Source organism: Podarcis gaigeae (assembly GCF_964106915.1).
Source record: "Podarcis gaigeae genome assembly, chromosome: 15".
Classification (NCBI taxonomy): Eukaryota; Metazoa; Chordata; class Lepidosauria; order Squamata; family Lacertidae; genus Podarcis; species Podarcis gaigeae.
Window position 1 is genome coordinate 44,628,869 of NC_139692.1, and position 25,625 is coordinate 44,654,493.

A 25,625-nucleotide genomic window follows, 5' to 3' on the forward strand; every position below is an offset into this window, starting at 1 on the left:
CTCCTGGATGTGCATCTGCACATCCATCCCAGCCCCCACCCTTGGGCTAAGAGCCAGGCAGCTCAACTCCAGTCTGCCTACCAGTGGCTTCTCTGGATTTCAGCTCCTTTTAAACTGACAGTGCTGTGATTGAGTAGCTTCCATTGAGCTGTAATTTCTAGGCTAGGCCAAATGCACACCTCCTCCTGCAGCTTTTACATCTGACCCAGGCTAAGAGATCTCCATAGCTAAAGCCACAGTCTGCCCCCTGTCATTCATGGACAATGTCCCAGTGCACTTTAAAGCTAGTTTGTAATACAAAGAAAAATCTGATTTTAGTAAAAATTTATTTGGCATTTATATAGCAATAGTGCATCAAATCTTATATACACTATAGCATGGACAGCATTCCAGGCCTGGTGCAACATTTATTCCCGTCGGAAAAGAAAATCTAATTGGGCTTCTGAAGGTCAGCAGCAGCAGGAGGAGGCTAAGGATACAAGCACACCAAGTTCTACATCTTGCCCATCAGTAATGCAAAATCAAATAGTGCCTTTAAGCTTGTCCAGTCCAACTACAAAAGTGACTCGTATTCACATTTTTACACTAAAGAAGTTTTTCCTTTATCTTGAGTAATTGTCCTTGAAAGCACTGCAGCTGCTGTTACTGATGACTTGTAACTACCTTCAAAAGATATCATAGCTCCTCCTTTTTTTGTTTTATGGGATTAAAGAAGTGCTCAAACTTTTGTGGGTCCTGTAAAAGACAAATCATGCCTCCACAGGTTAATTAAGAAATGAAAAGAATTCTGACTCAATGAATAGGGCTTTTCATCTAATTTGAACATTCAGATTTAAAACGATATTTGGACACCAGATGGAACTGTTTCACAAAAAGCTTACCAAAACCAAAAGGTTGGTTTAGTGTCTTAATGGTGGTAAAAAAACAATACTTTTGCTTCCAAAACCCAGGGGTTCCCACTGGAGCAGCCAAGCACTGGAGCCTAAATTAAGCACCTTTGCATTCTTAAAACTGCACTTTATTTGAAAAGGCATTTAAAAAGCTCTGGTTCTGTTTCCATGCTTGTCACTTCATGATAAAATACCCTGCAAAGGCTGGGGGTAGATGGGATTAAAGTTCATAGCGGGGAGGGCAGTAACTTGCAGGGGGAGAAACCCCAGAGGTAGCATGTGGGGGAAGGAAGCCATCATTGCCAACTGTCCCAACTAAGCTGGCTGCAATCAGGCCTGGGGCAGATGGCTATTCCAGGCAAATAGCCCCGAAGGACCAGAAGCCCCTCCCAGCACATATGGATGGAGGTACAAGCATGCCAGTCCTCCCTTGCAGCAAAAGCAGCCCACGTTTTTGATGCAAGATGCCACAAGACTGAACTGAGGAAATGAGAAGGTCAGGGCAAGGCAGACGGGCATTAATTATAGATTGCTATCACAGCTCTTCCAATTAAAAATAAGAAAATAGTTTTCAAAGTGCAAACATCCCATACAATGAGCTAGGGCGTACTAACAGAATTACACACATGTATTATGGCTTTTACATTTTCATACAAAGCATCAAAAAATCTAGGAGAAGACATCTTCATAAAATATTTTTAGTATAAAATTTGGCATTTCGTTTAGTTGGCCGGCAGCTCTACAGGTTCTCTCACTGCTGCTGCTGCTGCTGTTCTGGGTCTGGCCTTGATGTGGCACACAGCCGTTCGATGCCCAGGGGACAGAGCAGCCACCACTGCTGTGACAAAAGGTTCCTGCCTGGTACGATGGAAACCAAAGGACATAATTAGAGGATAATTCTTTGGATCTGCAGGTCTTTGGTAGCTAGAAAGAAGGTCTGCAAAGCAGCCCCCACCCCCAAAAAGGTTGGCAGGGAAAGTGTCCAGCCAGGATTACAGAATGTCGTCCGACGAAGAGGTCCCTTGCGGAAGGGCAGTTTTTGTCATCGAGAATTCAGACGAGGAGCCACCTGAGAAGAAGACAAAGGTCAGCTGTGGAAGGAGAGCAACAGCTAGCCCAAAGCAGCTACTCCTGATCAGAACTGAACAAGGTGAGCTGGCAAGGAGCCTGGTCAGCCCTGAGCAGGAACTGAGGCAGGGCTTTGCCAAGAGGGATGAGAGGCTCCTGATGCAGCTGCATAAAGGCTTTTGTGCCCAGCCTATGGCACCTGCAGGGTCACAGGGGAGAGGGAGAGCTGCCATCATAGCACCTCACAGAGACTGGCTTAGGAGCCGCATGGAGTGACCCCTGGGGGGTGGGCAGGAGGGGGGAGCCACTCTGAGCTTGGCCAGCCCAATGCTACTTACAACCGCAAGATGGCCGTTCTTGGCTTTGGCAACCAGCAGTTCGGATCCCGATGTGAAATCAATGATGCCCTCTTTGCCTTGCCCAACAGTGAACTTTATGCTGTAGAGAAAGGGAAGGAGAAGAGTTGGGGCAGCTCTACTGGGGCATCTTGGCTCAAATCACAAAAGCGGAACTTGGGACCTAGCTCAGCCACGTCAAATCCATGTCACCACATACCAGGGGTGGGATTAATAGATGGAAATTGGTATAATTTGACAATAAAAGGCAGGATTAAAACCAAACCCAACAAACAAGGCTTGTCACTAGTACTGTCTCTTGAGTACAGTGACCCAATCTTCAACATGCTTCTCTTACATTCTTTTTGCAGTCCTAACATCCCTTCAATTCAGGCCATGGTTGTCTGCAGAGGAACAATCTGAGGCCGAGAGACTGGCCTCTTGTGAGCTTGGAGAAGAGCTCGGATTTGATATTGGGGCTTTTTGTCTGCATTGCCCAGTGGCCTGGCACTGGCTTTCCACAGCAGCGCAAAATACACAAGACATTCTTCTGGCAAAGCCGCTTGATCTATAGACTGCCCCTTCCCTTGATAAAGCAGGAGCAGGCCTGGAGGCCTTTGCTCTTAAGAGAAGCAGGAGGGCGGTAGCTCCTATGGCCCACATCAGACAGGCACACATTTTAAAATAAAAGTATGGCAAGCTCACCTGCCCTGGTTGATATTCACACTGTTTACTTTGTTGGCACAGATTGCAATTTTGGTCAGAGTCTCAATCACAAAATCACTCTGTAGCACCACGTCGCCCTGGAAAACAAACCAAATATCTTTCAGAGAGATTTTCGAATTCCCACAAGGCAGCGGCGTAGCGTGGGTTGTCAGCACCCGGGGCAAGGCAAGTAATTTGCGCCCCCTAACCCGGGGCAAGGCAAGTAACTTGCGCCCCCTACCCCCTAACCATGGTCATTAATACTGACAGCTCTACTCTGGGGCAAACTCCGTGGTGACTACTGCCCTCCGTGGTGTTGTTTTTGCAATTAAAGGACCCCTGCCTCAAAGAAAGAATCTTGGGGATTGGGGACTGTGATTTGCCAAGGGAGCTGGGAATTGCAGTTCAGTGGCGGGTCAGGGGGAGAGGGTCCCTTCCGCGTCTGGGTGCCGCGGGCCCCTTTGCGCCAAGACGCGCGTCTTTGGGCGTCGCGGCGCAGCCTGCTCGGTCTCCCTCCCCGGCCCGGCTAGCCCCGACGCGGCTTCTTTCTGGCGCGGGGAGGGGGCGCCTCTGGGGCCAGTGCATCGGCCGGCCTCCGGCGCGGGGGGTGGGCCCCGTCGGGGCGGGTGGGCGGTCTTGGCGCGCAGGCACTAGAGCGCAGGTGGCTCCGGCTGGGCGCTTCATTCGCCGCCGGTGGCGCGTATGGCGGGCTGCGCGCGTCCAGACAGCGACCCGAGCCTGGGCGGCGTGGCGCTTGGCGCCGGAGCCTCCGCCCGCAGCGCCCCGTCGGGAGACCCGGCCGGAAGGAGCCTCGAGCCGGCTGTCGGACGCGGCTGAAGCAGCCAGGGCGGCATGGCAGGCAGCGGCTTCTCGGCGACTCCAGAGGCAGCAAGCGCGCCCCCCCAGAAGTTGCGCCCGGTGCGGCCGGCCCCCCTTGCACCCCCCACGCTACGCCACTGCCACAAGGTACCAATCTGTTGGGAATCTGGCTGCTCATCACTGGACTGAGCCACCAAACCCCAAATCCAGCATGTGCCTCTTCCCTCACCCAAATTTCCTCCCCTCCCAAATCCACAGCTAACAGAGCAGAGAAGCTACCTTCTGCTTGTTATCCTCCCGGACCACGTGGAGAACGAAGAGGCTGTCACTCAAGCTGCTGACGGAGATTCCTGTTGAGACAAGAAAGGGCCATTTTGCTTGGCAAAGTGGGCTCACTCCAGGCACGGCCACCTTTCTCTTCCATGGCAACACTGGCAGCTCCAGCCCTCTAGGCAGAACAGGCCCCTCTTGCCACCTACAGAGCTCTAAGCTAGGAAGCTCTGTCAGGGACTTGGACAGGGGAGAGAGGCCCACAAACAGGCCCCACAATGCCAGCAGCCAGCCACGTTCTGGAAAGTGCATCTAAAATCTCAGAGGACAACAAATTCCTCTGAGTTGGCCGCATGCATGTGTCAGAAGCAACAGCTCCCGACAACGGGGACCACGGGGACCAGGCAACGCTGGCTCCAAAAGCAGCTTCTCCCCCCCCCCCAGGCCAGCCAAGCGCTTGTTGGTCGCCATCTCCGCACCTGACAGGTTGCCGTAGTCAATCCGCTGCTTGACCTTGGCCTCTTCAACCAGCAGAATTGCATTCTGGGTGAGCAGCAGCTGCCGGGCTCGGGCCTTGTAGCCTTTGCGGTCGTACTTGGTCACGGGAACGGCATACTGAAAGGAGCAGCAAGAATCCCAACAGCAAATTTCCACAGTGCCTGAAGCAGCCTCCAGACAAGAGGCTACGGGGGGCAGCAGGGAAGAGCGGCAGCTTCCATCCCAGCCAGCCCTTCTGGGCCGGCTCGGCCTCCTTGCGCCCTTCCTTCAGAGCCCCTGAGCTGCGGCCAAAGAGCCTCCGTGGCTCACTTACCTTGAGCGTCTCATTTCCCAGCACTTGAAGGATTTTGGCATTAATCTCTTCGCTACCTGCCGCAAAAAGGAAAGAAGGGGGGCAGTTGGAAGCAGCTAGCTGGAGACGGCAGCCCCACCCCTGGCCAGCCTGAGAGGCCCCACTCACCAAGGCGGGTGTTAAGGAAGAGGCGAGGGACGCTCTGAGGATAGTTATCCTTCTTCCCCTTGAAGATCTCACTGGCCACCACTTTCTGCTCCAGCTGCGGAAGAGACAGGCGGAGTCACAGCGCTCCCCAGGGAAAGGAGGAGCCACTTGGAAGCTGCTCACAGAGAGCCATTCTCCTTGGGGTGGGACAGGCAGGGAAGGAGGCAGCCCCAGCGCTACCCACCTGCAGCTTCCACTCGGGGCTGATTCTCTTGCAGTAGCTCCACACCATGTTCTGCATGCAGAGGTCTCTCAGCAGCTGAGATGCCTGAAGGACAAGGAGCAAAGGCAGCTGCCAGATGGAAAGGGAGACCACAAGGGGCAGCAGCAGGGCAAAGACACCCCTGGGCTGCTCCTCAGCACACCATACGAGGAAGGAGGAGCATTTGGGCAGCTTTTAAGCTCTCAGCACCCACGCAGACACCAGCTCACAGATTTAACTGGCCCCAAGTCTGGACATTTGCACAGGGTTCAGGGCAGCCTTGCAGCCTGAATAGGAGGTGGTGGCAACGGCACAACTTCAAACTTAAGACAAAAGCTCCCTGCCAAGAGGACCATCTCTTCCTCCTCCTCCTGAGCTAGATATTTTGAGGTCAGAGCAGGAGCTTTCTCCACGCTTCATGCTTTTGCCTGCCTCTCGAGGAGATGGGCCTGGCACTTGTGGGGCAGCTTGTGGGGCCTCCAGCTCCTTGTACATCACATCTGAGGGAGGGAGAGAGAGGAGGGAGGGGTGGTGTCTGGCACCAGGGCAAAGGCGTCAAGAATCCTCCCTCTTCTCTCCCTGCCAAATGTCCCACAATTCCCAGACTGGGTTGCAGTGTCTGTTTTGCTGACTCCCTTTGGAACGTTAACAACAACAACAACAACAACAACACAACATTTATAAACTGCTTAATATTTGAAAATCTCTACGGACTGCAAGGAGGGGGAAGCACTATCACAATGATCTGGGTTCGTTCATTCAAAAGCAGAGCATCTCATTCAGCCAGGAGACGGTGGCCTAGACACTCTTCTGCTGTCACCCACAACTGCTGACGGACAAAGGCCGAAGCTTCAGGACGTGGGACATGCAGGCCCTGCTTGGATCCAGGCCCGGGACAGCAGCAGCAGGAGGAGGAGCTCCTTGGGCAAGGCAGGGCTCTCACCCACCCCACCCCACTGCCCCTGGAGTGCTACCTCTCTCAGGGAGGGCGGAGGCACCGGCCAGGACTTGTCCAGAACGTTCCGGGGCAGATTCCGCTTCAAGTTCATCAGGAAGGAATAGCGGATGTAGTCAAGGAAGTATTCGTTCTCGGGGCAGCGAGCGTAATTCCGGTAAATAAACCCCTTGATGAACCTGCAGGGAGACCCAGAGCAAGGCCTCTTAGGAGAGCAGAGTGGCACTTACCCCCCCAACAGCCCCCACCCCCCTCACAAGCCCTGCAAGGGGCAGGGTGCGCCCGCCCCCCCCCCCAGCCCAGGGAAGGGAAGAGGGAGCCCAGACGCACCGCCGGACGGTCTCCACGGCCCGCTTCTTCTCGGCTGCCTTGCGCCGCCCCAGTGTCCCTCGCCACCAGGACTGGATAGTGATGGCTGGAGAGAGCAAAGAGGGGGAGACGGGGGTCAGGGGCACAGGACAGTGCCGGTGAGGGGGCAGGAATGGTGGAAGGAGCCTGGAGAAGGGCGGCCTGGGAGCCTGGCACAGAGGCGGCCACGTCTTCTCCACTGCTCCAGAGGGCACCACCTGCAAGGGTTTGGCTGGTTCTGGCCAAAGGGAGGGCAGACAAACTCCCCAAGAGCAAGGGCTCTTCAGTGGGAGAAGAGGCTGCCTCAGGAGGTGGCCAGCGGGGTCCTTGCCAGAGATGCAGGAGGCTACCCAACACTCTCTCTCTCTCTCTCTCTCTCTCTCTCTCACTCTCTGGGCATTTTGCGATTCCCAACCTGGCCGGCCTTTGCTGAACCCGCAAGGTAGGTATCTGGGCTTCCTGAGGTGAATGAGATGAATCCCCGCTCCCTGGCCGTTCCAGATGCAGAAGCCAATGGGGCTGGGCACGGACTCTTCAACACAGGCCAGTCATGGGCGGCAAAGCAGTGGTTGTGCCGCCCTGTCCCTCCCTGGCAGCTGCCTGCCTGCTTGCCTCTTGTGGCAAGAGCTGCCCTGAGGAAAGGTGCAAAAGCAGCCCCCACTGCCTGCTTGCCCCACCTGCAAATGGCTGCAAGCAGAGCACAGGGCCCAGAAACGCCCCTGGGAGGGAGGCCCTTGCCCTGCCCACCCCCCGCTGGCCTCAGGGGCTGCTTGGAGCGCCAGCCCTGCTGCTGCTGAACTGGTGCCACCTTGAGCAGGACTGCTCCTGCGATGGACGGGAAGGGAGGGTCTGTCCCTAGAGGAGAAGCAAAGAGCCGTCGCCGCTTCTTACCTGACAGCTTCATCTGCCGAAACTTCTTCCGCCGGTAGTAGCCTCTCCAGCCGGCCTGGAGCTTTGTGGCTGAAGCCAGGGAGGGAAGAGGCACATTGAACACAGAGATGCCCCCCCCCCCCGGTGGCCTCAAAGGTTGCTGGGGCCCAGCGCCCACCTTCCTTGACCCCCGGAGGGCCCCAGGCATTCCCTGCCCCCAGACTCCCCGATGGACAAACTCACCCAGACTCTGTTTCCGGATCTCCAGGCTGTCTTCTGTCGCAAAGAGAGTCTTGGGGAAACGAATAAATATTTTTGTCCTGGAAAGGAAATTATCCATAAGAGAGAGAGAACGTTTCTCCCCCACCCCCATCTGGGGCAGCACCCCAAGACTCAGCCGCCTACCTGCCCATCTTGAACTCCTCCTGCTTGTAGCCAAGGTGTTTCACAAGCGCAGCCACACCATCGTGGGGCCTCCCATCCCAGGTGGGCCACGTTTCGGGACACAGAGACTTGTACCTGGCCGTGGAAGGGATGGTAGCCTGGTCACATGACCAAGGGAGCGCCAGGCAGAGCCCCAAACCCCCCAGAAGCTGTAGGAGGATCTTGCTGCCCTTCTCCTCTGAGGGGGCTGGAGCTGCCACAGCACAGCAAGCAGCCACAACACCCCCCTCCCTTGGCGCAACATTGCAGGCAGAGCAGCCACTCTTCATTTCGCCCCCAGGAGCCACCTGCTCCCTCCAAATCCATTCCTGCGCTGTAATGCTCCTGCACAGGGTGCACAGGGTTTGCACGCACACCTACCTCTGGAGGAAGACTTCGTATTTTCGCCGATAAGCAAAGCCAGCCCGGCGCACTCTCAGGTTCTCCATCAGGCCCAAGTACTTCACCTGATGCCGGATCAAAACTTCATCAAAACGGCCTAGAAAATGATCAGAAGGAAGGAGAGTGACAAGTAAAAAAGGGCAGCCGGGCCAATGCCCTGCCCAGTGCCTGGCTTGCCCTCTTGCTGCCTATGGATCTATTCTTCCACAGCAGACAGTGTCCCCCCCCCCCAAGAACAGGGCAGTGCAAGCCAGGCAGCATCAGAGGAGGCCTAGGCGGCAGCCAGAGCTTGTAAGTTGGGAGTTTTTGAGAAACGTCAGGGATGAGAAACCTGGAAAGAGGGGAATCCAGCCAAGGCTCAGAATCCCCCCAGGACCCCCACACCAGCACTCCCCGCCCTCTGGGAAGGAAGCAGGGACTGAGGCTCAGACCCACCCGCCTGCTTGGCGTCGTTGGGCTTGATGCAGCGGATGTAGGAGGGGTCCTTGGACATCAGGATTTCCATGAGCTTCGCAAGGCTGTTCTTGAACTGTGTCACTGCCTGCAAGGGAGGAGAAGAGAGGAATGGAGCAGAGGGAAGGATCACGGCCACCTGGCCTTGCAGCAGAGCCATCAGCCACCACCCTCCCACCCTCTTTGGGCTCTTACTGTCTCTGGCCTCTTCTTGTCCATCAGCTCCGCCCGGTCAAAGCACTGGTTGACAATGGGGTTCTCCGAGTTGCACATGGCCTGTGGGGGCAGCGAGAGGGAGTCACACTAGGGCAAAGTGGGCCTGGCTTAGCCCCAGGAGCCCTTTGCACGGACAGGCACCTTCCTGCCCAGGGCACAGGCCCACTTCCAGCCAGGACTCACCTCTTTGAGGTTCCTGAAAAGGAGGTCATTGTTCTTGTCCAGGAAACCTGGGGAAGGAAGCACAAAACCAGCAGCATAAAAGACCCTGCCAGGTGGAGCTGGAGAGAGGGTTTGCTCCTGAAACAGCGTCTGTATGGGAAGGGGGGCACAGGCACAGACGCCCCCCGCTGCCCAGCACTGCTGCCTGGAGACAACCGCCATCTACCTGCCACGTTGTAGGTGACGTCCCCTGCGTAGTGCTGCAGGCGGAACTCCTCTCGGCCCAAGGACTTCCGGGTCTTGGCATCTGCCAGCTTGTGTCTGTGGAGAGGGAAACCCCATAAATGGGCAGAAGATGGGAGGGAGGGAGCCAGAACCAATGGCTCAGGGTCCCAGGGGACAAGGCTGGGCTGGAGGGGATCGGGTCCCTGTAGCAGGAGCAGATTGGCTGCTTCTGTTCTCAGAGGAGGTGCAGAGACCAAAGTGGAGCCTCCAGTCCTGGGCTGAAGATGGAGAGGCTCCTCTGCCCGCAAGGTGACTCACGTGAGGAAGTGGGGGTGGTTCTTGATTGTCTCCTCCAGTTTCACCAGGAAGGTGGTGTCGGTGGCGTCTCCAGGCCGCAGGCACTCCTCATCCTGCAGGGAGGAAGTGGAAGGACTTGGGGGTCTAGCAGGAAACACCACCCTCCTCCTCCCCCCAAGACCGTCCATCACGGGAGCCTTTCAGAGCAGATGGAAGCCTCCGGAGGGCCGGGCGGGGGCTTGCAGGGGTCCCCAGGAGGCTGCCCGCTGACCAACATGGCTAATGGGCCCAAAAGAGGGAGCAGAGCAGTGGGGGTGGGGGCCCAGGAGGGCATCTCCTGTGCTGCGGGGCTCCCTCCCTCCCTCCCAGCAGAGGTGCCTCTCTTGTGAAGCTGCAGACAGACAATGTATGTTTTCAGAACCTTCCCTATTCCTTTGACCGTAAATTGTTTCCACCGATTAAAATCTTGCCTTTCTGCAGCCCTGGGACCTTTGGGGAAGGACGGGACAGAAATGCCATTCCACCCCCCACCACCAACAGCAGCAGCAATAATAATAATAATAATAATAATAGTAGTAGTAGTAGTAGTAATAATAGTAATACTTTTATTTATACCGCAACCATCTGGCTAGGTTTCCCAAGCCACCCTGGGTGGCTCACAGCATATATAAAAACATACTAAAACATCAAACGTTAAAAACTTCCCTGTGCAAAGCTGCCTTCAGATGTCTTCTAAAAGTCAGATAGTTGTTTATTTCCTTAACATCTGAAGGGAGGGTGTTCCACAGGGAGGGAGCCACTACCGAGAAGGCCCTCTGCCCACAATCTTCTCACACCCTTTTCTTCAAAACGTCCTTGAGGACTTACCAAGACTGAAATGATGCCTTTGAATTTCTCTTCCACTAAGTCACAGATGATCTTGTTGTTGAAGTACTGGACAGGTTCCCACTGCAAAAAGGAAGCGAGGGAGTGAGTGAAATAGGCCCCGCTCAGGAGGAGAGGCGCATGGGGGAGCAGCTGGAGGCACCAGCCGGCTGGGCCCCCCCTTTGGCCTTAGGGGGCACAAGGGGAAGCCCCTCATTGCCAAGAGTCAGGCACTAAGGCCTCAACTCCTTGCCCTTCAAAGGAGAAGTGATGGCTGCCACGTCACTCTTAGGCACCTCTCATTCAACAGAAACGTGGCCAGTAATCCAAAGGGCAAGGGCTCAGCAGAGGCCGGCTGGCCAAAGGGCTGACTCTATTTTCAGCTGGACTAAGTCAGCCAGCCTCCTCAGGTGTAAATGGCAGCCCCTCCCTTGCTGGGAGAGCAGAGGAGCCCCCCCATCACCACTGCCTGCTCTTACCGCAATTCCCTCAGCCTCGTATTCCTCCTGCTCCGATTTCAGCGTGAGCTCGATGAAGAGCTGCTGCAACTTTTCATTGCAGTAATTGATGCAAAACTGCTCAAAGCTGCAAAGGAGGGAAGGCAGAAAAGAGCGCTTGGCCCCAGCAGAGACTCTGACCCCCCTCCCCCTCCAAGCAACCACTTTCACTGAAGGGGGGGCACAGTCATGGGTGGCAGAGCGAGACCCACCTCCCTGCTGGTGCTGGGTCTTCTCACGGCCATGCTGGCCTGCAGCAACCGGGGATGCCGAGTTTCAGTGGCACAGCACAAGGTCAGAGACAAACCCTGAGGCCAGCCCTGTGCCAGGCAGCCCCTTGGAAGACAGGTGCCCCTCCTCTTCCTCCACCTGGGCAGGAGCCAGGAAAACCCACCTGTTGTGCTGGAAAACCTCGAAGCCGTAGATGTCGAGCAGCCCCAGGACGGAGGCGCTGCTTCTCCAGCCCAGGCGCTCCGTCTCCTGCCAAAAGGCACAGGGGAGTGAGAGCCCCCCTGGGAACGGCACCCTCCCCTTGCCCCTTGCCCTGCCTGCCTGGAAAACGGGGACTTTGCTCCTGTCCCAGCAAAGCCACCCTTGCAGAAGGAGGCCTGCTCCTTGGGGGCCCCTTTTCCGAAGCAGGGCCTCCTCCACGGAGGGTGCCGCCCAGAACCCAGCGGCCGTCATGGGGAGAAGAGCCTGCTGACCTTGTAGGCGAGGGACTTGTTGATCTTGCCCACGAGCCAGGAGAAGGTGCGCCCGTAGATGGCCTTGGCGAGGGCGTCCCGTGCATAAGCCGCCTGCTCTAGGTTGAGGGGGCTGACCAGCTGCAAGGAAGGAGCTGCCGTCAGCCTCTCTCCGGCCAGCGGACTCGGGAGGGAGGGCAAGCAGGTACCCGAACCACCTCCCATGGATATGGCCACAGTGACCATCACCAGGAAACACCCCTGGGTTGGCCTGGCCGCCTCCCCCCACTCTCCGCGGCAGTCAGCCGGCCAACCCTCTTACCTCTTCCCCCTTGGCGATGATCTTCTTGTGGGTCAGAGCCTCTCGAAGCAAAGTCCCTTCAACCCCCAGGAGCTGCAAGGCAGAAAAAGGAGAGCCACGGCTGAAGAGCCACAGCCAGAGCAGGCTCTGCCCACGGCAGAGGAAAAGGCTCCTTCTCAGCCCTGAGAGGAGCAGGAAGGCAGAGACCCAAACTGGGGGAGGAGGGATGGGTGCAGTGCAGCCGGGAGAGAAGAGAAGGTGCCACCTGCCCCACCTCTGCTTAGCATCAGAGAAAGGGTGTCATTATTTCTCCTCACTTTAGAAGAGAATGGAAGTCTGAGGGACGGTTTGGCCTCTTCTCTTCCAGCAGCTGTGACTAATCCTCACCCCCAAAATATACTGAAGGCCTTATTCACACTTTTCAAGTACTCCAAAGTCATTTCCTCTAGCATTCCGTCTTCTGACTCCAAGAGCTGCAGGAATAAAACTGTGGCCTGCCTTCGTATTCACTGGACGTTGATTCCCCCAATGTTACTTGGCCATCTCTCAGATTCATTCCTTTCTTTGATCCCTTCTAGAATAGAACCCTTTCTCTAGACTTCATGACACACATGTCCCCCCTAAAAAACAGCCTCCAAGTGATGCAGCTCAGGCCCATTTCCGAAGGTACCTGGGGGGCTTTCGCTCCTCTCCACACCCCGCGCCCACTGCCCCCTCCCTGCCAGCTCTGCTACTCACCCTGGCCAAGTACTTGATCTGGTTCTCTGTGGTCACTTGTGCGCTGCCCTCTTCGTCGGCAGCAAACTGCACGTTGCCCAAGTGCAAGACACTGGCCACAATGCTCAGGAGGTCCTGGGAAGGGAAGAGGGGAGGGCCAGGGAGGGTCTCTAGCAGAAGAACACCACAGAAGGGGACGCAGGACCAGCCCCCTCCCTCCCAAACACAGGGAGGCAGCAGCAGCAGCAGCCGCAGGAGCAAACGGGGCCTCCTACCTCCACTTCGTTGTCGCTGAAGTTAATGACGGACAGGGCCCTGCGCACGCCCTTCCAGTCGCTCTTGTCGTTGATGGAGCTGACTTTTGCACACTGGCCCTGGCAAGAGAGATGGGGAACGTGGGGAGGAGATCCTCAGCAGCAGAGAGGGGGGATGCATTGGCTGCCCCCAAAATGGACAGGCAGCAGGCAGGCAGGCAGGCGGTCCTCAGCTACCGCTCAGCCCCACTGCAGGCCCCAGAAAAGCTTCTGCTGGGTGTGTGTGTGTGCAGCGCTTTACCTTCACCAGGTACTGGTACTGGTGGGGGCTCTTCTCCAGGCCCAGCCTCCGCAGCAGGTCCTCCTCGCCCCCTTCCAGCAGCTGGTAGAAGATGTGGAAGTTCCTCTCGCCGTGGTTCTGGTGCACCACCCGTGACTTCTCAAGGAGGTAGTTCAGGATGTGGCCCCCAATGGGAGCCCCCTAAGGCAAAGAAGGCAGCAGCTGTGGCTGGCGAGGGCAGAAAGGGAGCCAGCTGCTCAGGACCCCTTTGCAGAGGGGCAGAGGGAGTCCGCAGCCAAGCAAGAAGGCTGCTGCCAGAGCTCTCAGGGTTTCCCCACCAAGCACCAGCAGACCGTCCACCAGGGGTCAGCCCTGCATGCAGAGCCGCCTTGGAGCGCCCTACTGCTGGAGCTCTGTCCTCCTCCTCATCTCAGTAACCGGAGCCCACCCCTTCCGGGCCGGTCTTTCCTCTCCAAAGAGCTCAGAAGAGCTCACGTGCATTTTCCACAGGGGACATGATGAAAAGCTTTGGGGGCTGGGGGAAACCTGGCTCCACATGAGGACAGAGAGAGGGGCTCCCCCTACTCCTCCACAGCTCAGAAGATGGGGGTTTCATTGGCCCAGTGTGCACATTGCAAAGCAGAAGGGTCCAGTTTCAGCCCCCGACGTCACCAGGCGAGGCGGGGAGAGCAGGACGGACCAGGAGGCTAACTCGGTTTGCCCTCCTATGGACTCACCTTATAATCGAACTGGACATCCATGTATTTCCCAAAGCGGCTGGAGTTGTCGTTGCGAAGGGTCTTGGCATTTCCAAACGCCTGTAGAGGAAGAAGAGGACAACAACTGATCTCCAGGCGTGGGGAAAGGACTCTGGCTCAGGCACAGCCCCTCGGACTGCAGGCCTTGCCTGGCTTGGCTTTCTAGCCTGGTCCCCAGCTGGCCTCGACTTAGACTCAAGTGCTGACCACTGCAGCGCCTCTCCTGCCTCCACACAGGCATCCTGGGCCCGGGGCTGGCATATGGGCTCCCTTGGTTGTTGGCACCCAGCAGAGCAAACCAGGCCACAAAGATGGGGCAGGTCCACTGGGGAGGAGCGGCTGTGCTGTGCTGTGTCCACCTCTCTTCCAGGCCCAAAAGCCACAGAGGGGAAGGAGCAGCCGCAGCCCCGGCACCTTCTGAACTGGGCCTCGTGCTCTTACCTCCAGGACTGGGTTGGACTGCAGGAGCCGGTCCTTGATGGTCTCCACCTGCTCGCTGGCTGGGCAGGTGACGGCGTAGTACTGCAGCACCTTCTTGGTGGCTTCCGTCTTGCCAGCCCCGCTTTCCCCCGAGATGAGGATGCACTGGTCCTTCCTCTCCGTGCGCAGAGAGCGGTAGGCATTGTCTGCAATGGCGTAGCTGAGGAGGAGGAGAGGAGCAAAGGGCCACAGTCATCACCACTCGGCCAGCGCCACCATCCGGCGCTCCCGGGGCCTGCAGGGGGTGGGGGAAGGAGGCCTCCCTAGGGGGCACCTGTGCCAGAGTTTTGCTTCTACGTCTTCTCTCTTCACCTGCCTGTGCCTTAAAGAGCTTCTGCTGAGGCTCTTTCTCCAGGCACCTCCCTCCTTTATTTCCAAAATATCTACCGTAAACCCAGTATGCATTGCCATTAAAACAAAATGTAAAAAACGAGTGTAAAAGCTGGTTAAAACAGGGACTGAGACTGATATTGGGTCGGATCCCATCTGGCCAGGGAAAGGCTGTGGCAGCATCTGATTCCCGTGATGCGGCCGCGAGGGGCTGCTTGGCTGTGGTGCCCCAGCTGGGGAAGGACGCCCCCAAAGAGCCTTGCCCAGGGCCCACAGGGCAAATGTTTGGGCACTCAGGGAGGCACTTTCCACTGCTAGAAATCCTCATCGACGTTTCAAGGATTTTGTCTGCTGGGTCATAATTGAGAATTTGTACCTTTTTGCTGTATGCTGCCCTGGGTGGTATATGGAGAGCAAACTATTTTAATAAATAAATTTAAAAAATTTGATAGGGTTTGGGAGAGACTAAATCCCGATTTTAGCATTCTTTCCCACTCCCTCCCTTCTTTGCTTTCCCTCATCTGAAGGAGGCTGAAGCTTGTGATCAAGAGCCTGGCAGATCCCACAAGTGGGAAGTTGGGAGGCAGCTTGTCCATCTAAAAGACAGCGCTCCGCCCACTCAGCATTTCCCTTGGGCCAAATCCCAGTTAACATGGGTAGGGGGGCAGAATGTGACCCGGGATATCCCCTCCTCCCCTCTCTTCCTCCCTCCCATCTCCCAAAGGCACTCCCTAGATTTTGTACACACACGCCCTGCAAGCCGTGCGGCCGCCGGGTGTTTCGCACACGAAGGGCTCTTTTGTCTTACGAACCCTCCAAAATTGTGCTCAGAATCAGCACTCCGTTCTCTAAATGAGGAGTGTTCACCCAGCTATGCAAACAAAGATACTGGTCTCTTAGCAACGTGGGAAATGTTGGGCAGAGGGAGCAGGAAAAATCCCACCCTCTGCCCTCTCCTGTACACACACACACACAGATTTTCCTATCCTTTGGGTGTGGCTGGCGGCCGGCGGCCCCAGAGGCCCAGGACAAGCAAGAGGGGGAGGGGGCCTGGCTTGACCCCTGGCGTTACCCACAGGTGAGGAGAGACCTCGTAGAAGCTGACGCCCCGGTAGCGCTCCATGTGCTGCTTGGTGTAGATCTCCAGGTCCTTGTAGGGATTGACGGAGACCAGGACAGAGCCGATGTACGTCTGCAGAGCAAAGGAGGGAGGGGAGGTCAGGAGGCACAGGGAGGGGGAGAGAGCAGCCTCTGGGACACCTGGTGATCCCTCATAGTGACGCTCTTCTTCTTTGCCTTGAAATCTTCCTCCAAGAAACGTTTCCTGCATCCCTCAAAGAACTTTGCTTTCAGCTTAGGAGGGGAGGCTTTCTCAGGGGGTTATTACTGGATGTCGTGGGAAACTGGGGGCGGGGGCAGAATGGTCTGCCTTCCTCAATGTTTGCCTGCGGGGCTGAGGGCAGCTGCACCTCAGTCTGCCCTCCTGGACCCTCTGCTCCAGAACATGCAGTGGGACCGCCCTGCTGGGGCCCAGCACCCAAGGAGAGGGGCTCTGTGGGGCCACGGCTCCCGTCAGGTAGAGCCCCACAGGGAAAGAGGAGGCTGCTGGATGAAGGGGGCTGCCCCACCCGCTCCACTCACGTAGATGAGGTTCTCCTTGAACCGCTTGCGCAGATTCTCGATGAAAGCCGCTTCGCTGGTGAAGTTCTCCAGCAGGACAAAGTCCTGGACTCCCACGCGGTCGCGAGCCGTCAGGGCGCTCTCCATGGCTGCTAGCCGGACCCCGTCACTGCCGACAGGCTGCAAGGAGCAACAAGAGGGGAGGTTGAGCCAGGCGGCCAGAGGTGGACAGAGAGGGAAGCCTCGTCCTGCCTGGGCTGGCTGTCAAGGAAGGGCCAAAGGACGGAGGCCAGAGCGAGGGCTGGTGGGGCTCAGGGAGAGGCATGTCCACAACAAGGAGGGGACGGAAGTCCACACGACCCACTCCAGCCCAGCCAACGCCCCTCAGCTGGTTCACTACCAAAGTTTTAACATCTCCTAGAGTAAATGAGTCCAGGTCTCAGAAGCCACAAACGGCAATGCAAATCAGGATCCTTCCCAGGAAGGCTGCGAGGCAGAAGGGAGCAGCTTTCCCCAACACACACACACACTCCACTGGCATCCCGTCCAGGCCTCCAGGTCCTGCCCTTGGCCAGCAACACCCTGCACATGCCATGGGCGCTCACCAAATGGTTGGCCAGGTGGAAGCCCATGGGGATGAGAGACCTCTTCTGCTGGATCTGGGCCAACAAGCCCTCGACGTTCATGGCTGGCGTGAGAGGGAACACAGCGTCCCACGTCCTTCGCTTGCTGGGAGTGGAGCGGAGTGAGCCTGCCGGCCTCTCCCCAGCACTGCGCAGAGCCCCCCCCCCCCATGGAGGAAACTTTCCATGCCAACAGGAACATTTCCTCCCCTAGCAAATCCCCAGGAGGCGAGAGGGAGAAAGGAGGTGCACCTGCGCTCCTCAAGAACCCTCTTAACCTCTCCCTGCCACTCCCCTGCTCAGGCCCCGCAGGGAGCCTTTGGGGGTTGGCTACTGGGAGGGGCTCTTCCAAGGGGGGAAGACCTGGAGTTTGGGGGGGCAGAGTGGGGAGAGAAAGGCGGATGCCTCAGAGGCAGCTGAGCATCTCTCTCTCTCTTCCCCCCCCCCATGCCTGCAGGGGCTCCTGGCACTAGCCAGTCCCATCCCACCGGCCAAAAACTCCAGCCCCCTCAGCCCCAGCAGCAAAGGGAGCCCAGAGGTCTTCCTCCAAACACTGGCTGGCCAAGAAGGGTAAAGCGGCAGCAAGAGGTCACATCCAAGCCGGACACAGAGACCTCTGAGTGAAGGACACCTCTCCGCCCCGGTCTCCCCAGGTGCCACAGGTACAGTTGGGGGACAAAGTGGTGGCTCTGTGGGGAGGAGAGCACTGGGTTACGGTCACCTCAACGGAACGCCTGCTCGCCAGGGGGTTGGACTAGATGACCCCCAGGATCCCTCCCAGCGCTACATTTCTACGATCCTATGATCTCAACTGCACTGCCTGATTGTACTTGCTCTTACAACACTTCACTAATCCCAGCATGCAAGGAGGAGAAACACACACACACAGGGGAAACTATGGATTTTCAAACTGTGTTTGCCAACCTGGCGCCCAGAAATCTCACACAATCACCATTGGACCTGCGTCAGTAGCAAAACGCACCTGGGGAATTTTGGACACTGGAGGGGAGGGCAGTGTGGGAGGTGGGAGGGGACTCACCACAAACCAAGGGAGACTAAGCCACAGTGATGCCCACCCCATGGGAGGGTGGAAGGAGGGGGAGAAGCAGGACCCTCATGGGACCCTCACCCCCACATAAATCCTGAAGGCTCATCCCTGGCAGGCAGCCCCCTTGGCCAGCCAGATCAGCTGATGGGCCTGTCTGGGACCAGCCAGCAATGCTCTGCACTGGCTGGCTGCCTTCCCTGGGATGAGGAGGTGGAGGCAAAGGCCCCAGGGCTGGCGGGGAGTGGGCAGCCTCCCCTTCCTCCAGGACACGTGGCTGGCATGGCTGGCCCACCTGCAGCTTGTCTGCAGACGGGACTGAATCTGCCCATGGTCCTGAGGGTCCTGAGCCTCTGTCCACCGGAGGGAAGTGCTAGATACGGGAAGCGGAAGGCAGGCAGGGTGGTTTTTTGACTGCCTGGTGATGCAGGCAGTCAAATTCTGGTGCAATTCTGGTGCTAAACATGATGCAGACGTGTTCACTGTTTACCCCCCCCTCTCTCTCTCTCTCACACACACATATGTTTTGTGCCAGGATCTTACATGCCTTTCCGTTAGGCGTCTTTCTGAAGCAAACAAGTGTAAATTCTGCAGTATTTATTCAAACAAGAATTATAAACATCCCCATCATCTGAGGCAGAGCTGTGAGGCCCAAAGGCCACCCAAAGGCACATTGCTTTGTTGGGGTGGGGTGGAGAGATATGGGGAAGGAAGGAAGGATGGCCTTTTGGACACACACACCCCGGGTTTCCCTTTCCAAAGTAGAAGGAACTTGGGCATATAGAGAAGAAGTTCAGGCTGCTGCAGCCTCAGGAATTTCCTTGCCTGCCTCTGCTGGACCACAAGCAGTGATGCCGGGCAGAGGAGAGCTTGCCTGTGTCTGGGACCCCCTTCCACACCCCATAGAAAGGGGTCCTGCTTTCCACCAACCCCAGAGGCAATTTCCTCCAGAGGCAGAATTGACAACAGAGATGGAGGAGGCTGAGCCTCTCCCCATACTCCAGAAGACCCTCACCCCCTTCAGAGGATAGGCTGGCTGGCTCCACTGCTCCAGTCAAACCACTCGCTGGCCTTTTGAAATCTCTACAGGGTCCCTCCCTCACCCAGACAGACACCCCCTCCTCAGCTGCCAGGAGTTTCACGGGGCGTGGCAATGGCACCATTGCCCCAGGGGGTCCCTGCCCTGGCTGGCAAAGGGGCCCCACGTCACTCTTGCCTGGCTGGGGCAGCCTAGCCACCCTGCTCCCTCCCTCCCTGCTTGTTGCTCTGGCCGCCCACTAGGCAAAGCTCCCCTTCTGACTGCAAGACTGAGCATGTCTCACGAGTCAACTTCCTCCTGGTGCGCAAGCCCAGGCCGAGAGCAAAGAGGAAAGGCAGCAGCAAGGTTTCTCCAGGCCAGCTTCCCCATTGACTCGCGAGCGCTTCTGCTTCCAGCTTCCCTTGTCTTGCTGCCCTGCCCCTTGGGCTGGGACTTAGGAGGGGGGCTGTGGGTGTCGCTCAGCTGCTCCCCTGTAGGCTCAGCCCCCCAAAGGCACCTGAAGGTGTGAAGCCCCAGTGCCCCCAGAGGGTCCTCCTTCGACACCCTTCGGAAGGCTTTTTCAACTGTTTAATGGATTCACAATACCCCCCCCCCCTCTTGTGACACACACAGAGCAAGGAGACGGGGCAACCCAGAACCGTCCCAGGGGCTGCAGCTGAACAAATGGCTCAGCCCTGTTTGTAAGGGCAGGGCTAGCTTCCTCTGAGGTAGGCTGTGTCTGGGGAGACTCAGGGGCAAGGCTCCTGTGAAGGAGGAACATTGCCTGAGGCAGAGTCCATGGCCCAGGATAGAGAGGGGGGCCACCTGAGGATGATGAAGGCTCCCCCTCCACACCAGTTCACCCAGGAGGGGCCCTGGAGGCACGTCAGGCCTAGCTTTCCTGGGTCACTGCAGGACTGGGGGGGACAGGACAACACCAGAGCCTCACTGCTTGTGGGCTCCCCTCCCCATGTCCTGATCCAGCCAAGAAATAGGCTCCCTCCCCACACCAGATCCAGGAGCCCCACAGAGAAAACCTCCTGAGCTTTGTGGCCACATTGACACCTCCTCCCAAGTCCAGGTCTGCCCCTGCAGGACAGGGCCACAGGGAGGGGAATCAGCTGGAGGCCAAGATCAACCCCCAGGAGACCCATGGAGGAATTTCCTGCCCCTCCTCGCCCTCTCCCCACCGCAGAAGAGCCTTACCACAGCCCTGAACTTCATGGCTGGCCCTCGCCAGAGTCACGGGCCTTGCTTCTCAAAGCAGGGATCCAAAGGATGTTGCCGCTACTCTCTGCCGCCTCTCTCCTCCCGGCAGCATCGCCCTGGGCCCTCCAGAAGGCCTTCCCTCATCGCCAGCAGCAGGAGCCGCCACTGCAGGAGCCCCCCTCCTGGCTCCACGGGGAGCAATGGGCAGCAGAGGCAGGCGGGCAGGCAGTGGGCACACCCTAAATCACAAGCTGCAGCAAAAGCCTCTGCCGGCTGCCTTGGATGAATAGTTCCCTCTCAGCAAGCAAGAGGGAGAAAAAAGGAATCCAAGTGGCTGGGAAAGTTGGGCCCGAGCCCAGCACTCCTCATAAAAAGCCACAAGGAAGGGGGAGGGAGGGAGGGAGGGAGGATGGCGGGCCCAACTTGGCTCCCAGAGGAGGACGGCAATTGGGAGATGCCCAGCCAAGGTAGCCCAGGAGGGAGGAGCAGGCGGCCACCAGACCAGATCCACCGGGCAGTGTGAGAAACACAAATATACAAGCTAGGGGCTAATGGCGCCTTGAATTCTGGGCACCCAGAAATCTCCACATAGTCGCAAACTGACCCGCAGCAGGAGCAAAAGGGGCCTAGTCCACAATGTCCTGCACACACTTTCCTACATCTTGGCCCTCTGGGCAACAACACCCTGTGAGCATCACACGCTCACCAAGAGGCTGGGGGAGATCTGGGGCCCAGCCTGCCAGATGGGGGGCTGTGCTGGCTCTCCTGCTGCACCGTCACACGGCCCAACCTCCTCTGGATCTCCACATGGCCAAGCCTCTGGGAAACGGGGGGGGGGGGGGGGGGGAAGGGCGGCAAAGGCAACTGAGGGGGTCTTCTTCAGCAGTCTCTTCCTTGCCCGGGGGGGGGGGAGGACGGGGGAGGACAGCTGCACGGTTCCCCTTGGCAGTGCTCGGATCCTGGCCTTCCTGGCCAGACTTGCTCCACTCACAGCTGATAAGCACCTGTTTCCCAGCAGGCCTGGAAGGGGCCAGGTGGAATCTCTCCCTGGGCTGGGCGAGGGGGCGAGGCTCTGCCAGCTGTGCCACCAGCCAAGCACCTCATGTTGCAGGCCACAAAGGGCAGGATTCAGAAGGGGCAGAAGGGCCTTGGGATCCTCGTCTGTCTGTCTGTCTGTCTGTCTGTCTGTCTGTCTGTCCCAACGCAGGACTGCCACGCTCACACCTGAGAGATCAATCGATCAACTGGTCGTCCCCCCCCCCACTGCTTTGCCAGGATAAGCCCTTTGTATCCTAACCCCACAGCTGCTTGAGAAATGGAGGCCACAAGGGAAGGGAGGGGTGGCATCCTTAGGTGGGGTGGGACAGACAAAAGCAGCCCGGGAGCCCCCAGGAGGGTGAGCAGGAGCCCCTCAGTCACCCTGGGCCTCCCTCCCAGGCACAGGCAGCGAGTGGAGGCAGAATGTCTCTCCACAGGGAGCTTTGGGAGGAGAAGCGCCCCAAACAGGCCAGTCGAAGGGGTTTGCTGGCTCTCAGCTGCCCCGTTCCCTGAGGCCTGTGGGCAGGCATACACATCCGGATCAAAGTTAGCCCTGCTTCCATATACAACAGAGGAGCACAGCATCTGGTGCCAAAAGGCCCTCAGAGTGAGGAAGACCGGGGACAGGCGGGTGGTGGGGTCCAGAGCCCATGCGGAACAAGATGTCACATTGGTGCCCCCTGCACCGGACCCTGCTTTGCTGTTGTGCCTTGATCCCCCTCGCCACCCCCAGCACCCGGAGCGCAGCAGCCACGCAGACCCCCGGCTCAGCCCAGTCGCCTGCGGAGCTTCTCCCTCTCCTGCCAGATGTGGCACTGAGGAGAAAGAGCTGGATTCTGCTCAGCCAAAGCCTCTCCTCCTCCCAGCAGCCAGACCGTCATCTTCCTTTTAAGGAGAAAATATGTTTTCACTGGGAAAGTTCAGTGTCCAGAGCCTGCGGTTGCTGGAATCCTCCCCTGCTGGAAATGCCTCCTCCCTCAAGAGGCTCAGGGCAGCGGAAAGACTCTGGGGTCCCCTCCTGCGCCCCCCTTGATGCGTTGGGCTGATCCAGGCCCTGGTCCTGAGCTGCAGCAGTGGGGCAAGAAGGCCCTGCAGATGGGGCCTCCCCAAGCTTGAGAAGGCTCTGCTCCTCTGCCCAAAGTCAAAAAGCAAGTCTGCTCCCTGGCTGCTCTGTGGAGGCTGCTGCAAAGGACGTAAGGTGGGGAGGACGGGCAGGGCCTGCCCCCTCCATCCAGGGTCCCCTCGGGGACACCAGATAGGAAGTGAGAGAAGTGCCGCTTGCAGCCCTCCATTTTTCAACGGAGGAAACAGGATTTCCTCTGGATGACTCCCCCAGCACAATCCCAGGGAAAAGCTTCTAAGAATAGGAAATGACTGTATAAGGGCAGATTTGCACTGGGTGCCTGGCAGTTTGGGAGGGGAACTGAGGAGAGCAGCAGAGCAGCTTCGCTGCTGCAACACAAACACACACACAGAGAGAGAGGCAGGATCTGTCCAGGAGGGAGGAACTGGCCACTTTTCAGCAGCCTCTTCGCTTTGCACACTCTTTTCCTCCCACTCAGCAATGCTTTTGTCTAGGGCTAAGCACCTTGCTCTGACCCCCTGCAAAGCCAGGATGCTTCCTGACATCTTTCCCTTGGGCCTCTTCCACACCTGCTCCACATGCCAAAGGTCCCCGATGGCAGAGCCAACCCTCCCTCTCCACCACACACACACACACCACACTCCCAGCAAAAGTTGAAAGAGGACGCCTCTCCCACAGAGCACTGGGGCCAGGGGAGTCCTCCTGGGGGCCCAGTGGGGCAGAGGAGGAGGATCAGTTGCCCCCCAACAACAGGCTACCCTTTTCCCTGACAGAGACTCAGTACCTGCAGCCCTGTTCAAAAGAGCAGTCCCAGCTGCTGCTGCTGCTGCTCAGAGCCAGTCTGCGAGAACTAATTAATTGGAAGGGAAAAAGCCCTTGCCCAACCCGTCCTGGGGGGGCCCTGACAATGAACAGAGAGCGCTGATCAGGCGTCCCTCGTGGCTCCTGGCAGGTTGGCACAACGTCCCAGCTCTGCCGCCTGCCCTGTTGATGCCTGACGCCCAGCCCCAGGAGGCGCTTAACGGCTTGTTTGTTCAGCTCCAGACACAGGCCTCTCCCCACACAGAGGGGGGCGGCATGGTCGTGCCACCCCCAGCCTCACGCCCAGGGAGGGGCGCCCCAGGAAGGCTCGGGCTTCTCTGCTTCTCTGGCTACTTGCTGCAAGGAACGACAACGAGGTCCAGATCCTGCTGCTCCAAGGGGCTCCCCGGAGCCATTGGGGGCTCCTGGAGGAGCAGAGGCAGGCAGGCAGCTGGGAGGCAGCTGGGAGATGCCACTGACAGACCAGGGCCAATTATTGATTTGCTGCCGATTCCCACACAAGGCCCCTGGGAATTAAGGGAACGGGAAAGCCTGTGGAGGAGGCAGGGAGGTGGCAAAACGCAGCAGCCGCTCCTACTCCCCTTCCTGTGGCCCCCGAGGACCTCCTTCCCCAAGAGCAGCCATGGGGAGAAGGGGCTCTATTGGGGGTTGGGTGGGACCAGGGGGCCAAAATAAGCCACCCTTCAAATTGTCTGATCGCCAGGTCATTTCCAGGCCCCCTTCAAGGGGTTTGCATGGCGTTTGAAGCGGTGAAAGACTTGGGCCTTTAATATCTGAGAGGCCACCTCCAGCCCTCCTGACCCTCTTGGGGAGGAGTAAGATCAGGGGAGGGGGGGCCTTCTTGGTAACTCCACTGCCCTTGGATGTTGGGGGGGGGGGCTGGAAAAAGGCATCTGTCCTGCATGCAGAAGGCACCAGGTTCTGCCCCCAGAGGCATCTCCAGGGAGGGCTGGGAGAGGGAGTCCTGCCTGAAGCACTAGTGATGGCGCCACGGCTACCAGTCAGTGCAGGTAATACTGAGCTGGGTGGCCCGCTTCCCTTGCTCCCTCCCCGCAGAGGTGCAGATATCTGGCGCCTTCATTGCACAGTGTGCGGAAGATGCACCTCTGCACCCTGGCCTTGAACACTCGAGATGCGTATTTTTAGAACCCGGCCTATTCTTGCGATTGTAATTTGTTTTAATCTGTTTTTAATCTTGTGTTTTAAATTCTTGTAGCCCACCCTGGGACCTCAGAAGAACACAAGAGCCTTCTGGACCAGGGCGGCGGCCCATCCAGCTGGATGCCCCAATGGGAAGCCCACAAAGAGGCCCTGAGAGCAAGAGCCCTCCCCTGCCAAGGTTTCTAGCCCACAGGACTCAGGCGAAGCACTGCTGCCTCCCTCTGTGGAGGAAGAGCACAGCCACCAATAGCCTTTACCCCCTTGTATTCCTCTAATCCTCCTTTAAGGCTGTTTGTCTAATCCTCTTTTAAAGAGCAGGTAATAAAGTGAATAAACAATAAGCTACAGAAATGTTCATCCCATAGGGAACAGTCAGGGGAGCCAAGGAGAACGGCCCCAACCTCTCCCAGCAGATGGGTGTGGAAAACGCAGCTTGAAACAGCCCAGATCCTCCCCTCCTCCCCTTTGCCTTTTCTGGTAAGCAAACATGGATGGCTCACCCAGGCCCCCCTGGCTCTTGCTTCTCTGAGGAGACGCCACCTTTGCACGCCCTGAAGTTTGGAGGAGTTCCCCTCTCTCTGTCTCTCTCTCCGCAACCTGTGACTGCTCAGCACCTGCCCGTGAAGCGAGGCCTGCCGCCAGAGCTCTCCAAATTCCTCTTCCGAGGAAGGCTCCACTTAGTGGTGCTGCTGGCCAAACACTCGTGACTCATTCTTTATTGCAGGATCCCAGCCAAGGCACACGGAGCAGAACAAACACGTCTCTGGGGACCAGAGTGCCAAGGCGGTGCCCCACCCAGACAAGGGCAGGCGAGGTTCGCCCGGCCGTCTTGTCAACTCTGAAATGCTGAAACGTCCTCAGAACAAGCACCACCAAGTCCTGCAGGGGCTTACTCAACGTGGCTCGGCGGGAAGCGTCTGCTTGCCGTGCAAAAGGTCCAGGCCCAGTGGCGTCCTGGAGAGCCACCAGGCGGCCAGCCAGAGGGACCAAAGGTCTGACCAGGGCAGCTTCCTGCCCTCAGCAGCTGGGGTGTGGCTGCAGATCTGCTCCACCATGCCAGCCTCTTTCCATCATCATTCCTTTCAGATTGTGAGTCTGCTTGACTTTAAGTCCCAGATGAAGAACCAAGCTGAGCTGTTCGGCTGCCTTGCTGCCAGCCCTGTCTGGCCAAATAAAACCAGGTCCCCTTCTGATTCTGCTTGTG

At 57.7% G+C, this 25,625-nt stretch overlaps 1 protein-coding gene across 5 annotated transcripts in view; it reads right to left on the reverse strand.

Moving 5' to 3' along the window:
- Positions 1–309: 309 nt before the first annotated feature.
- MYO1C (myosin IC) overlaps positions 310–25,625 on the reverse strand; it is a 38,309-nt gene continuing 12,993 nt past the window's right edge. For 2 of the 5 annotated variants that reach the window (XM_083715044.1, XM_083715047.1), the window contains exons 2-32: positions 16,443–16,601; positions 15,878–15,993; positions 14,433–14,631; positions 13,971–14,051; positions 13,255–13,434; positions 12,975–13,073; positions 12,721–12,834; positions 12,004–12,075; positions 11,703–11,822; positions 11,393–11,478; positions 10,981–11,086; positions 10,505–10,585; positions 9,659–9,750; positions 9,342–9,436; positions 9,137–9,183; positions 8,933–9,013; positions 8,720–8,825; positions 8,264–8,381; positions 7,865–7,978; positions 7,703–7,779; positions 7,481–7,549; positions 6,572–6,656; positions 6,261–6,420; positions 5,269–5,352; positions 5,046–5,139; positions 4,899–4,954; positions 4,567–4,702; positions 4,097–4,167; positions 2,999–3,096; positions 2,297–2,396; positions 310–1,959 (exon numbers count right to left, since the gene is read on the reverse strand). In XM_083715044.1, the coding sequence (XP_083571170.1) occupies positions 1,933–1,959; positions 2,297–2,396; positions 2,999–3,096; positions 4,097–4,167; positions 4,567–4,702; positions 4,899–4,954; positions 5,046–5,139; positions 5,269–5,352; positions 6,261–6,420; positions 6,572–6,656; positions 7,481–7,549; positions 7,703–7,779; positions 7,865–7,978; positions 8,264–8,381; positions 8,720–8,825; positions 8,933–9,013; positions 9,137–9,183; positions 9,342–9,436; positions 9,659–9,750; positions 10,505–10,585; positions 10,981–11,086; positions 11,393–11,478; positions 11,703–11,822; positions 12,004–12,075; positions 12,721–12,834; positions 12,975–13,073; positions 13,255–13,434; positions 13,971–14,051; positions 14,433–14,631; positions 15,878–15,993; positions 16,443–16,601 (3,123 nt within the window). In that variant the 3' untranslated portion in view covers positions 310–1,932. Of the gene's footprint in view, positions 1,960–2,296; positions 2,397–2,998; positions 3,097–4,096; positions 4,168–4,566; positions 4,703–4,898; positions 4,955–5,045; positions 5,140–5,268; positions 5,434–5,525; positions 6,421–6,571; positions 6,657–7,480; positions 7,550–7,702; positions 7,780–7,864; positions 7,979–8,263; positions 8,382–8,719; positions 8,826–8,932; positions 9,014–9,136; positions 9,184–9,341; positions 9,437–9,658; positions 9,751–10,504; positions 10,586–10,980; positions 11,087–11,392; positions 11,479–11,702; positions 11,823–12,003; positions 12,076–12,720; positions 12,835–12,974; positions 13,074–13,254; positions 13,435–13,970; positions 14,052–14,432; positions 14,632–15,877; positions 15,994–16,442; positions 16,602–17,026; positions 17,164–20,313; positions 20,663–25,625 lie in introns of those variants that run through there. The other 3 variants (XR_014558462.1, XM_083715046.1, XM_083715045.1) reach the window with 3 other exon arrangements.